The following is a 14,108-nucleotide window of genomic DNA, read 5'->3' as shown; positions in this document are numbered from 1 at the left end:
CGACTGTGTGTGTGTGTGTGACTTTGTGTGAGTGTGTAGTCTTCTGGGCTTGCTGTTTTAAAAGCACATCCCTCTATTGAGCCGCTTTTCTGTTGTTTTTTTTTCCATATTATTACAATACATTAATTTGAGATCTTTTTTTCTATGTAAGCAACATAACACTCACAGACATGTTCATCCTCTTCTTCACCTGTGCATGTGATGCCTACAAATGCGTAGAGAAGAACCAGTATCATATTACAGCTGTGATACTTAGTTTTTTTATCAACAATAGGCAAATGACATAGAAGAGTGGTGAGTTATAGTATGGACAGAGATGTGTGGAGATCTTGGCTGTGTCTGAAAACACTCACTAATCCCTATATAGTCCACTATATAGTGAGTTTGCCATTTTGTACTGCTGTCCGAGTGTTTAGTGACATTTTAAATACCCTATATCCTGCACTCATCGTTTTCCACAATGCACCGTGAAATGTAGTGTGCAACCGATGGTCACTAACAGAGCAATATGTGCCATCATGCAGTGCGCTCGCAGCAGTAAAGGAGGAGAGGGAGCAGCTGTAACAGCCCAAACTGTCGTACAAATATAAATAAGAAAATCGCCTAATTACCGGTGCAGAGAACATGCGCTGAAAATTGTCCTCACATAGTAAAGCAGGGGTTAGTGAAAGAGGAGGATTTTACCTTTCAGCTCCATCTATGTCTTTGTGCAGAATCAGATGTAGCCCATGATAAACAACTCATCTCATGAGGATTTTTGCTCCTAGGGCTGAGAGGTAAAACAATATCAATAATCATCACAATATAATTTGTATCTACAGCAACAGTAACAGTGATTTAATATATTTCGATATACATTTACCGTGATAAAGATCGATATAAACTGGTATGACCTTTTTTCTATCCTCATGTAATTCATGAGCATATCATTCAGCCCTACTTGCTTCTCTATTTTACTGAGAGAAAAATTGTGCCGAAACTTTGGTGGTCTGTAACTCGCAGCCGTAAATAAAAATGTCTCAGATATTTTCATGTCAAAGCATTGAGAAGTCCGCCCTCTTGCTCCCTCTTATCTCTCTGTGTTTCCTCCTCTATCTCGCCCTCCTCCCCTCCCATCCTCCCCGCAGTTTCTCCGCCCGCTCCTCATACTAATCGCAGCCACCGGGCTAAGCTCTTGTGGTGCGGTGGGTTGTGGGTGCTGTCGGCGCTGCGTGCGTGCCGCGTGTCTGGGCAGGCTTTGAACCTGGAGGCCTCCCGGGACACAGCCAGGAGTATTAGGCACTTTTCCACTCTTGTCTTCTTTTAATTATGGGCCTGTAATGAAGGCTGCACCCTCGGCTGCAACACATCACACACTCGCAGGAGGAGGAGGAGGAGGAGGAGGAGGAGGAGGAGGAGGAGGAGGGGGAGGGATATCACCCCCCCATCTCCGCCTCACATCACCCCTTCTTTTAGAGCTGTGTACTCCTAGTTCTTTCTTTCTTTCTTTCTATCTTTCTTTCTTTTTTACTTTCAAGTATTTTATTTTTTAAGTCTGTATCAGCTGGCTAAGAAAGCTGCAGTTCTTGCCTCTCCAGCTTCGAGGCGGTGGAAAGGAATTCTTTCGCAGTTTAAACAAATAGATTTCTGGACCAGTCAGCCAACCCAGCATCACAGTGTCATTACCATTAAGCAAGTTTCCTTCCAAAAGTCACAAAGCACATAAAATCAATCTCCCTGTTTTGGGCACGACTTCAATATGTGCATTAAAAAAACCATGACTAAGCTGTATCATCATGCCTATACAGAGACATAACCTTAAAAAACCTGTGTTCACAGCCGTATGCGGCAACTCATAGTAGCCAGAGAAACCAGACCAAAAGTACTGAGCAGATGGAAACACTGTTGTTTTTGCTGAGACTCTAGGAAATCCCTGAAAAACTTGAAGTAGAACCACATTAGTTTACAGTTGCTGACAAATGGCCATTACCAACTGAAATGGTGTACCTGCAGTGAAGGTGAGGGATATGAGAGTGTTAATGGAGGGAGTATGGGTGTAACCCGGGAGAGGATTAAGGATTAAGATAGGAGGTTTCCCAGACTTTTCTCTCACACTCTCTATGTTGGAAAATTGTTGTGAATCACCGGCCATTGTCTTTGGAAGTTGAACAGTTTGAGCCTCAGGTGGTGGTTTCCTCCTCTCAGCGTGAGTATAACTAATGGGAGGGTTGCCCCTTAACTACACACCAGCTCTATGTGAGTGAGAGCCTTTAGTGGGCGTCCTGCTCCTGGGAGCCTTCAGAAGGTCACTCTCTTCAGCAGGGAGCGGTGGCTCTATATGCTGAGTAATCATCACAATGGGCACTGGATCAGCTCGACGTTCTCATTAATCCAAACCTGGACGGCCTCATGTTTATTTTACCCTGATAGGAGTCAGCCATTAATCATTTTCGGTCCCAGAGGTTCTTCCTTTAAACTGAGGAGCTGCGGTGTGTCACGTGATGGAGAACGTTGTCCTCTGATTCGTCCATAGCCGTTCATTTGCCTTGCTTTTCAATCCCAGCTGCCGGGGGACGCACAAACCAGTGCATCTGTCCCAGCCTGTTTAGTCAGCAAGTTCATCCAGGATAAATAATCAATGCCAGATCAAAAGTTTGGATGGAGATTTGCTGTAGTGACCATTAACAGGAGCTGCTAAAGAGGGAAGAGACTTTCCATTTCGATTGAATGACACTTAGTTCGTGAGATGATTCATTGTATCACCTCCTTTTTCTCTGTCTTAGTCAATCATGCAGATTAGTTCAGTGTTATCATTAACTGATGTAGAGCAAATGAACTGATCAACAATTTTTCACTTTCTACTCGTATTGATATATTCTAGTTTGTATACAACTCTGTTTTGTAATGTTCTGTGATTATCACCAACTCTTTAGAACTCTTCAAATTTAGAATCCGAATTCTGTACTGCCATGTGGATGTTCCTATGGATGTTCTTTTCCCTTTATTTATAGGTAGGCACTTGCTGTTCCAGTTTTTTTTTTAGCTTTGGCTTATTTTCCCTTTTTGCCTCGTCCTTTTTTTCTGAAGCATTATCCTGGGTTATGAGAGGAATAAGGACAGCAAAATGTATTTTTTATATTTCCTTGTGTGGAAGTCTTTTATTGTCTCTTACTTTTGAAAATACTTGTCTTAGTTTGTATGATTTCTTGATTTATTCAGCAAAACTTAGCAGTGACAAGACAAGAATGATTAAAAATCAAGCAGCAGTAGTTTTCTTGACTCTCAGAGCCTGACATGGGTCAAGAGCCCAAACCTCATTGTTTCCTACATTTCCTGCAATGAAAGAAAATGGCATCTTCGTTGTTCGAAAACTTGGCAATTAACCAGGCGGAGGAAGCTGAACTAAAGTTTCAATAACCCTGATGACATCACCGGGGGAACCTGCTGAGTGCCTCCTCTGTGATGTGGGACTGACTGCAGGGAGAGTGCTTCTCCTTCTGGCTGCATCTTCCCTGCAGCAGGATATCACGTACTTATGTTCAACCCTAATTCTATTCATCATTAGCCCTCCTCTGACACTCTTCACCATTAGTGTATTCCCTTGTGTTTCCGTTTGCCTTCAGCACCTCGTGCTGTTACAACCTTCGTGTTTTCCAAAGCATTTCACCTCAAGCTGCTTTTGAAGTCGGTCTGATTATGATGATTAAATTCAAACAATAACTGGGTTTAATGAATGAATGCCTGAATTACTGTTTCCCAAATCAGAGTCCAGAGACTACCGGAGGACCCTGAGGGGATTCTGTATGCTCCCATGACGAAAAAGTGATTTACACATCTCATGTTTAACCTGTATATTCATTTAAACATCATTAAATCATTTTTAAACGTCAATTAATTCTCTTCCCCTACGGTGCAGACAGAATCCAGGGGTCAGATGGTGGTCTGTGATGACCGTTTGCATGCTACTAGAAGTGTGCATTGAAAGGTTTTGGAGCCCCTTCACTGAAAGTGCGTGCTGATAAATGAGTAGTGGTCATGAGAGTCTGTGACCACAAGAGGGGGAAGAAGCTCTACTGCTTTTCAGGGGTCTGGGCTTGGAATCAGAGGGTTAACTGCCAAGTCCAGTTAATGAAGCCTCGGCAGTCTGCCAGGACGTATCACACACTGTAGAGGGACAACAGGATCTACTCACAACCTGCACACTTCACACTGGCACTTTCCGACCGTGTGGTTTTCATATTGTATTCACATCAGGGCTTGGCACACAGCGTGAGTGTGTACTGTCAAAAGCCCATCAGACACGATATCCCATCACAGAGCTTTCAGTACAAGTCTTAACGATGGATGTGATGAGCTTGTTTGGCTTCAGTTCTAAAATCATTAAACGTTTATCAAAGATCCATTTGTTTCTCCTCACTAAGCATTATCTTTCAACTTGTAGTGTGCGGGCACTTTTTGGAATGTGTGCAATAAAATAATGTATTGATTTTTGTTCTTGTGACATATTCTGATATTGGTAAATTAGCCTCATTGTGTAAATGCAGAAAGCTCAGACCCAGCCCACTGGTCTCTTTGTCCTCACTGATGTCAGGGAGATTGTTTGACATTCAGTCTCTGTAACTAGGCCTGAGAACGAGAAACTTAAGAGATCATCACTAACAGACAGTGGCTCGATACTAAACATGTCTGACAGAGGATCCTCTTTGGGACAGTCAAACCACTGCTGGCCCATCTCAGCTGCATCCACAGCATCCCTGTGTCTCTGCTCTTATCTGTGCTGGATAATTTGCAGTGGTTTAAGTGTTGCCTTTAATAATTGAGAAGGTAGTTAAGTCCCAGTCATGCAGGACAGTCACATCTGCCAACCGAGCTGCAGGGCTGCAGTTGCTGGGCGGGGTGTAGGGGGGCAGTGTTGAGTTTAGTGAGTCACCCTGTAAGATGCACCTGAGCAGTCCAATGGGACAACTCTCTCCTTTGGTTACCCTCTAACAGCTTTGGTATATAAATATAATAATCAACCCAGTGAAATTGCATTTTTATATTCCTCCTGTCCATGAAACTTTTACCATGAATCAATACAAGAGGAGAAACCCACAGACCACGCGTCGAAATCACAGCTAGATCATTTAGATAATTAGTTTTTTTATATTTCACCATATTGGACTGACACGCACAGTTGCTGCAGATCTCCATCACAACAACACCGTCCATAGAATCACTTCCTGGTTGGCAATATGTATCTTCAAAGTACAAGCACAACGTTCAGTTTGTTGCTGCAATGTTTTATTCTGAGCTGAATTACAGGCTTCTATTTGGAAAAGTCTGTCGATTTTGCTGGATGCTTAAGACATCTTTGAAATTGCCGAAATGCAATTGTTATATAAAGCAGTTCAGTAAATCTTTCAAACTTATATGTAAACCACACACGTGAACAGTAATGAACCAAAACAACCTTCATTGCCGATATACCAGGTAGGACGAACACAAAGTATTCTAAATTCACTCTGCACCGTTTGACAGGGAATCATTCTTAAGATGGCTCTGGAGCGTTGCCACAAGCCAAGCAAACAGCCCATTCCAAACAAGCGTGTACAACAGGCACTGTACTCGTATCATAAATCCAGCTGAAGCTACTCTATGGCTGTCTGAGCGAACAAATGGCGCACTCCTCAGTCTTGTAGTCACGTAGGTTTGTTGTTGTTTTGTCCTCCCCACATGGTTTGTGTAACTCAGACCGCTGAAGCCTCATAATAACCTCGGCTTCAGCTATTACACACTGTTACACGGAACAAGGCCTGTGGATTTTGGCCACTATCTCTCTAGTCTCATTCAGAAGGGATCCTTAATGTGATTTTCTGCGTGGTGTCCTGTCGTTGTGGGTTTTCTCCAGGGTCTCCTTCCTCCCACTGTCCGAACACATGCAGGTTAACTGGAGACTCTAAATTGCCTCTCGGTGTGACAGGTTGTTTGTCTCTATATGTCAGCCCTATTAGAGGTTGGCGACTTGTCCAGGGTGTCCCCTGTCCAAAGTCAACAGGGGATCGGCGAAAGCCCCCCGTGGCCCTGAATGGATTTGTGGGGCTAATGAATGAATGATTATATGAATGAATGTTTTATGTGACTAATCTTTAAAAGGTCACACAATATGAGAGTTTGAGTATTAAAATAGCCGTGAAAAAGTACAAACCCATTCTTAGGAGTTGCTTTAGATCCTTAACTGAAGCTACTTGATACTCGACTGTGCACATTGTGGGATCTCACCGTTCACCGCCTCTGTTCTCTTGACTACGAGGGGGCGTCAGAACACATGTTTATATTGTTACATATACATAATGGCTGCTCTATTGTTCTATTGTGTCATGCTAAACACAACAACCAACAGATTCTCTTCTTGTCTTTTCTTCCATGTCCATCTACTGTGCGACTCCATCGTCCTCCCAAGGTAAGACATTCAGCTACAGTGTATCTACTTTCCTGTGTTTTTAAGCAGGGCCTGCTTGTCTTGTGTTTTCTGACTGTCGTGGTTTTCTGCCTCAGAACTGGTGCATGCTGGGGCAGAAACTGTGGTATAGTCTGTGGCAGAGCTGCTGCTTTTATTTAGTTTTTTTATAGTCAAGTCACAGTTGTGTACGAGTGTGTTGCGCTGTGTGTGCGTGTGTGCGTGTGTTTGGAGCTTGTGGCCTTGCCTATAACCAAAGAGATATTCCCTGCAGTTTATTTACTGCATTAGTCATGAACCAGAGCTGTGCCCACCCCCTCTGTGACATAATCCATTTGTGTCTGTTGGTCCGTCTTCAGGATGTCACGCTGCATCTCTGCTGTCACATCTCAAGGCTCCCTATCACTTATTTAAATATGCGAGAACTTTCCTTCTGTGTGTGCGTGTTTGTGTGTTTGTGTGTGTGTGTGTGTGTGTGTGTGTGTGTGTGTGTGTGTGTGTGTGTGTGTGTGTGAGTGTGTGTGTGTGCGCCTGCAAGCGAGTCAGAGAAGTTCTCTTGTGTGTCCTTGTTCGATGCTATTGGTTTGTATCAGATTTGATGGAGTCCGGGGCCGATGGGAGGATGGCTTGATGGCCGAATGAGGAGATGGATGAGTGGATGGATTTGCCCTGACAATTTGTCTTTTTTCCTCCCGCTCTCTCCGTCACTGGAGCATACACCTTTTCTTTTTCATGATTTATCCCTCCATATCTGTTTCGCCTTAATGCCTCTTTTCACTGTTTGGTATGCAAACATTGTGCTTGTGTGTGTGTGTGTTAGCACACACGGGTCTGCTCATGTGTGCTAGAGTATGTGTGGAGATGGGTTACCATGACAACAGCAGCCTGAAGTAGGAGCGCTCGTGGCAGGCACAGCACATTGCCCTTGCTCTCTTTCTGTCTCTTTCCCTCTGTGGATGGAGATGCACAGATACCATGTCTTCTTCTCCCCCTCTATCCATACGCACTCGCACTATCTCCGTACATCTTGGTTCTATTTAAAATCCATGTGCAGGTCCCGCAAACAAACCATCCTTCAGTGTGTCTGTTTGCCAGTCGTTGTTTGCTGTGTATTTATTCCGTTACAACGTAGAACAAATGGATAACTGATGTTTTAGACACATTTTATCTTCTTACAACCAGATCAGTAATGACTGGTACCCGTTATACAAACACAGCATCTCTTGTCACAGCGGGAGGGCCCATTGAGCTGATCTACAGGTGTGTGGTTGCACCTGTTCTCACTTTTCACGCCACAATTATAGTGTCCGAAAATATAACAACAAATTGTGACATGACGATATCAGCCAAACCGAATTACTACTATTAAAGTGAAAAAAAGACTAAAATTGCCTCCTGCCCGGTTGTCATTTGGTGTGTCTGCGGTGGATTCTGACATTAAATAAAAGTGTAAATAGATTCGTTCAAGAAACACATAAGCTCGTACAAGTCTGCACATAGATTGTCTCTGCAGCTACTTATTACAACCCACAGTTCCATTTTATTGTTTGGTGACCTCTAGCAGTTGTTCTAATTATGAGAGGAGTAAGGGAGCAAGGTGAGGCAGAGTCCACATTGGGAGGATGGATGCGTCAACAAAAGACAGGACTTTCACTCAGGGTAACATCCTCTGTCTCCCGTGTGAATCCATCAGTAGCATTTCTTTTATCTGGGATTATTCCACAATCTTAAATTGTTTATAGCCTCAACTGGATTAAAGTGTAAATTGGGCTTTAGATTAATTTACATGTGGGATGTATTTTGTATGTTAAGAGTTTTTATATATAAATAATAGTGATGGAACCTGCCACAGTTACATTAACTGCAGCAAATTTAAATGCATGACATTTATTATAGGTCTTTCTCTCCCATACTGCTCGGGTGGATGAAGCAACGCTCTAACAAGGTCTTCAACATTAAATAGTGGTATACAAGTTTTTACTCTTCAAAGTACAGTAACTTTTAATCAAATTTACACAAAAGAGCACTGTAAGAAATAACTAAAGCAAGATGGTTCCCGGTTCAAATCCTGGTTCAGCTGGGGTCTGTCTTTTATTCTCTCCTTTTGTCTGCGTGGGTAACTCCAATCTGCCATGCAAATGAGCGCCAACTGGCGAACAGACACACTGAAGGATAGTTTGGATGTCGACCTGCACATGGATTTTAAATAGAACCAAGACGTATGGAGATAGTGTGAGTGCGTATGGATAGAGGGGGAGAAGATGACACGTCATTTGACATGCAGATTGGGCCCCAGCGGGATTGGCCCCAGCTCCTGCAGTGGCCGTCAAAGGATAAGTGTTACGGATGCATGGATGAGTGGTCTAAGCTGGTTATTCCTATATACAAGCTCACTGTAAAGACCATGACACAACAGGCTTTAACTGTCCCTAAAAAATCTGCAGCAAAACTGTTTTTGACTTCAACTTTGCTGAAGGCAGACCCCCACATGTTTCATGTGGAGTAGCAAATATCTTGTGGACTGACCACCGTAGGATGCCATAACACAACTACAGCTTAGCTCCAAGATGTACAGTATAGATCAACCATTTTTCCAAGTTCAAATCTTTATTATACAGGTCACAGTTAACTGCAATAACATGGAGCACTTGTTAGTCACACGTTTCCCTTCCGTCGTTCCGTCTCTACGCAACAGGTCCAATGTTCCACCTTCCTGCTGCGTGCAATCACCATGTCTCTTACTGTTGCAAAACTTTGGGTTTTAGACATTGAATTTGGGCTGGCTATGGCTGAGGCGGTAGAGTTGTTGTCCTTTTAACCAGAGGGTTGGCGGTTCAATCCCAGTCTTCCCCATTCCGCATGCCAACGTGTCCCTGGCCAAGGTACTGAACCCCCGAAGAGAAAGTGGAGAAAGGGCTGTAGATGCACTGTATGAATGGGTTAATGGCAAAAACTGTACCATCGAGAGCTTTGAGTGGTCATCAAGACTAGAGAAGCACTCTATAAATACAGACCATTGGAATAATTTCAAGTGCGGATGTGCAGCTGCTTCACCGCCTCCCTGTTTAAAAACCTTCTCTCTGTGTATCTCTGCAGCGGCTGTAGCGCAGGTAGCCGTTTAGCTTTCCTGGCTGCATTTCTTTCAAAGGGTCATTAGTTGCTGCGTTTACGCATCCTTTAGCCTCCTCTTGAAACTTGCTACCAACTGACCCAGTTTAGTGATGCTCTGCTGCTGCTTTCAGTGTCAAGTGTGTGTGTGTGTGTGTGTGTGTGTGTGTGTGTGTGCTTGTGAGTATGTGTGTGTGTGTGTGTGTGTGTGTGTGTGTGTGTGTGTGTGTGTGTGTGTGTGTGTGTGTGTGTGTGTGTGTGTGTGTGTGTGTGAGTGAGTGCTTGTGAGTATGTGACGGAAAGAGAGGTAGAGAGCTACAGGCAGAGCAGACCAATAGCAATCGCCCACATCTTGATTAAACCCAACCAGAGGCAGTGGAGACAGACATCAGCAGCAGGTGTAAACATCCCTGATCTCCTCTGTGTCCCCGTGGTCATGGTAAGCTCCGGACGCCTCCTGACTTAATGCGCTCTTTGGTTCACTGTTTGTTATTCGTCCCCAGTATACAACAGCTGCTTTCCTCTGCAGCCCCTCTGGAAGCTGCTGTTGAGACATGGGATGTTCCATCTATCTGCTGTCTGAGGCTTATGTGATTCACGTGTTGATAGTTCTCGTCTTGGCTGTGTGCTGATTTGTAATATGCAGCTTATCTGATTTTAACAGCAGCATTGTGCACACAGCTACCCGTTAGGTGTGTTAGGGTTTGGATTTAGAGACTGCCCCTGAAGCGCTGAACATGTGTTAATGGGTGAATGCAGCTTGTTCTGCTCTTTCTGACCAATTTCTAGTTATTGAATGCCACAGGAAGTGCAATTAAAGAAATGTGTAAATCATAAAGGTAGCCAAGAGGATACTGCTGATTATAATGTATTTACTAAATAAGCTGTTTAAAAAAGTTTGACATAGGAACTATTGCCAGTGCAGCTTCCAGGACCTGGATTCCACAGGTTCCAGCCCCACTACAATGGATGTTTATTTTTGTATATTTTTTCATTACATCCCCAAAAGATTGTACATAACTGTTACAGACTTTATCCCTTCAAATTCTTGATGACGCTGATGTTTCTGTGGGAGAGGGTGAGAGGTACTTTAATCTGCATTCACTTGAGATGGGAATTGTTGCTGACATCACCTGGTGCCTTAATAGAAAACTGTATTTGCTTGGCAGAATCATTCACCTTAAAGTCTAGCAAAACACAATCAGATCCGTGATTATTGACTCTTATGTGGCCACTCATAGGCGATGGAAACAAGTTGTGACACATCACTTTCACAGTCAACTGACTTACGTTATAGCATAAGTCAAGGCCATAGTTTCACAGTGTTGTCACTTTTCAAAATCCCTTCGTAGCCAAGCGCTGTCAGTGCCTTAACATCACCATCGTAAAGTTTGATGAAGCTGTAGTCACTGCAAGTAGATGTGAACATTTTACAGATGTGTTCTGTATTGACACAGTAGTGACTTGCACAAAATGTCACAATTATATCATACAAAACATATTTGCTGTTGCGGTTTTCTTGTATATAAGCTAATGCTATAGGAGACAGGGTTGTTAAGCTTTACAAGCTGCCCCATGTGATTAATAGACCCTGTCCAGGGTGATGCCTCTCAGGCTGCACAGAGATCACTGCTCCACCTGGGATTGCTGGAGGTAGACCTGCAGCCATTACTCAGGTTTGAGTAAATATTTCAAAATATTTTCGCTTGAAAACATAATTGAACATCCAAGATTAAGCATTAAAGTTCTTCAAGGTCAAGAATAATACAATATTTTTCTCCCAAAAAAGTATGATTACTGAAAACAAGTGGCATTGCTATATCTGATTTATTTATTCCTACTGTACCTACTGCTCATTTGGGAAGCCTGATAACAGCTTCCACAATATTATTATGTAAAATGTATCGATAATTAAAAAATATAAAAGCGAGCATGTGAGTAAAGCCTCTGACATGTGCCCACACCTCTGAAGCTGCACCCTGAGACATGTGATGTTAGTGATGATGTAAAGACCCTGGAAACTCAAATATAGTGCCAACCTCAGAGATACAGTCTGTATACACGTATCACCAAGAGGGGGAAACTTTTCTTTATAACTAGTTTGAATCGCTCTAAGCAATAATATGGTACGATCAGATGGACATTGAGTTCCACCTGGCAGCTTTGTCATTCCACTGAGCCTAACACAATTACCCAGAGGGCTTTGCTGTCCAGTGCAAACGGTATCTCAGGCGCTTCTCCTACAGCTACACACAGTCTCTGGAGCAATGTTAAAAAAAATGAAAAACAGAATATTTCATGTTGTAAGAATACTGGAGCCCATGCAGTTGCAGCAGTAAAACCTTGTGCAGCACAGACACTGGTGGTGGGAGCAGGAAGGTCAGCGGGGTGGAAATGCAAAAACAAAGCTGGAGAGGAGCAGTGAACTTTCTATGGGGAAAACAAACAGCAGCTGTAAACAGAGCTAGATCTGAAGTGACCCGCTGCCAGTGTGCGTTTCATCTCACTAAGATAATGATGTCATTCATCCGGCTGACACTCTGAGAGCTGCACTCAGAGGGCTGCAGCCACCCATCCCTATTTCTGCCTTTCTGACATAATCTGTGTGATTATCTCAACGGCAGTCTGCATAGCACGGTGTTGTATTCCCATCGCATGTATTGACTGAACTATCGAGCCAAACCAACCTTGAAGTCAGTGCATAGAAATGTGAATATTTGGAATGCTGTGGCGTGTACAGGACACAGCATGATCCTTTCATTTCTGCCCAATCTCACACAGATTATTGGACTGTGATTTGTTTTAAAGGCACATGCTGTTGCTATTATATAGGAAAAACAATTATCTGCTTGTGTTATAATAGTTGATCAATACAATATTATGTTAGCTTCTGCGGGATAACATTTTGATGTAGTTCATTTTAGAGGTAATCTAAAAAGTACAGTGCAAAATTCAAATACAGACATCATCAAATTATATAATAGTATGTCAGTCCATATACAACCATATTTAAAGTTAAGATATTCCATTTTCAACGTGATTCTCATGGTGACGATGCAGACTCCTATTAATTGATTAGCCAAAAAAACTAAAACAACTTAACGGTAGCGTGAGGAAACACCAGGCAACAGGAACGTAGCAAACAGACGAAGGCAGAATGTGAGCACAGAGACTATATACACAAGGAGGGAAGTGACACAAGATGCACGCAAGTGTGTCAGTAGCTTCAAAATAAAACAGGATATAACAGAAAAGATTATATGAAATCCAAACAAAACTTTAAGTTAAAACCAAATGAGTTCCAAAGGTCCAAGTCATTCTGAAGCCCCTAATGGGGCAGATCCTAAAGGTGGCTCAGATGCAACCATGGCACTGAGCTATTGCTGCAGTTGTATTCAGGTCAAGAACATGCTAACTATACCTGATTCAACCCTATTAGTATTAATAAGATCGCATTTTATGTTTTTGTGAAGGTGCTAGATACATATTTCTGTTTCTTCTGATAATCATTGGATAAATCTGGGAAAAAACAAGTGTTTTTCTTGCTTAAACCAAATCAAATTAAAACTGAGTGACATATTAAATGAGAGAAAATAAGAAACCTAAGTATATTCTGTAGTGCAAAGAGAGCACTATAGTGAAGAAGCTCCATTCTTACCGCATGAGCTATGTTCTTCAAATACTGTGGTTTTATGTAGTCTTCTACTGTATCTTGGTTAAAATAACAACTGGCTAAATAATAAAACTCAGTGCAAGAGTGGAAAGAATGATCAATCTTTATGTGTTTTATTATGTGCACCTACCTAAATTTGGTTTCAACACAAAAAAGCAGTTGAATAATAACTGCTGTCCTAACTAAGCTTGTCATATTCAGTGGTTGATACAGTTTTACAGCCTAAAACCTTCTCCTACATGAACCTGGTGAATTTAAGAACCCAACGCAGCCTAAGACACAAGTTTATATTCTTGTTATTGTTTCCTGCAAAGCAAGATTATAAAGCACCGTTCAGATACAAATCAAAGTGCTTTACAGAGACACGGACATTCAATAAAAATTGGACACTAAGACATCAGATTAAATTGCATTTAAAGGCAATCCTCAAATAAAATTGTGCCTTAGATTAATTAACACATTAAAAATAAGACGTTAAGGTTTACGTTTAAACAGCAATAAAACAGAAACAACAGTAAAAACAGTCAGATAGATAGTTACAGATTTCAAAATGAAAAACTAAACGCAGCTTCACCTGGAATGTGTTTGCATGCCACTGCTGACTTAACTCCACCTGGATCCTTCTGACTGGTACACGTGATGCAGTGCAGTGCCGTTCACGGGGGACGGCTGTAGCGTGGATCTCTGCAGGTCCGTTGGCTCATCCGGCTTCATAGCGGGAATCATAAGCAGGAGACAGATACCAGCTGACAGGAGACACCTGACAGATTCCGAGCAAACATTTTGTCCAAGACTTGACAGAGAGAAGACGCGATGCTGCAGCAGACCGAGGCAGGGAGGTGGAAGAGCGGGGACACTCAGAGATTGTAAAGGGATTTGGTTATGCCACATCATTTTCACAGTGACGGT

The 14,108-nt window shown here is 42.6% G+C and overlaps 1 protein-coding gene across 10 annotated transcripts in view; it reads left to right on the top strand.

The window, feature by feature from the left end:
- Positions 1 to 14,108, top strand: part of LOC117757407 (pleckstrin homology domain-containing family A member 5-like) — a 198,845-nt gene that overhangs the window by 83,462 nt on the left and 101,275 nt on the right. The window contains exon 4 of one of the 10 annotated variants that reach the window (XR_004613108.1): positions 11,115 to 11,202. The exons of 8 other annotated variants lie outside the window; for them this stretch is intronic. Coding sequence is in view for 1 of the 2 variants with exons in the window: in XM_034578552.1 (XP_034434443.1) it covers positions 6,422 to 6,425 (4 nt within the window). In the remaining variant the exon portion in view is untranslated. Of the gene's footprint in view, positions 1 to 6,421; positions 6,801 to 11,114; positions 11,203 to 14,108 lie in introns of those variants that run through there. One more of the 10 variants, XM_034578552.1, reaches the window with a different exon arrangement.

This window comes from Hippoglossus hippoglossus, chromosome 23 (genome assembly GCF_009819705.1).
Source record: "Hippoglossus hippoglossus isolate fHipHip1 chromosome 23, fHipHip1.pri, whole genome shotgun sequence".
In the NCBI taxonomy this organism is placed as follows: domain Eukaryota; kingdom Metazoa; phylum Chordata; class Actinopteri; order Pleuronectiformes; family Pleuronectidae; genus Hippoglossus; species Hippoglossus hippoglossus.
Note: the sequence above shows the minus strand (reverse complement) of the source record. Positions and strands in the feature narration are given on the sequence as shown.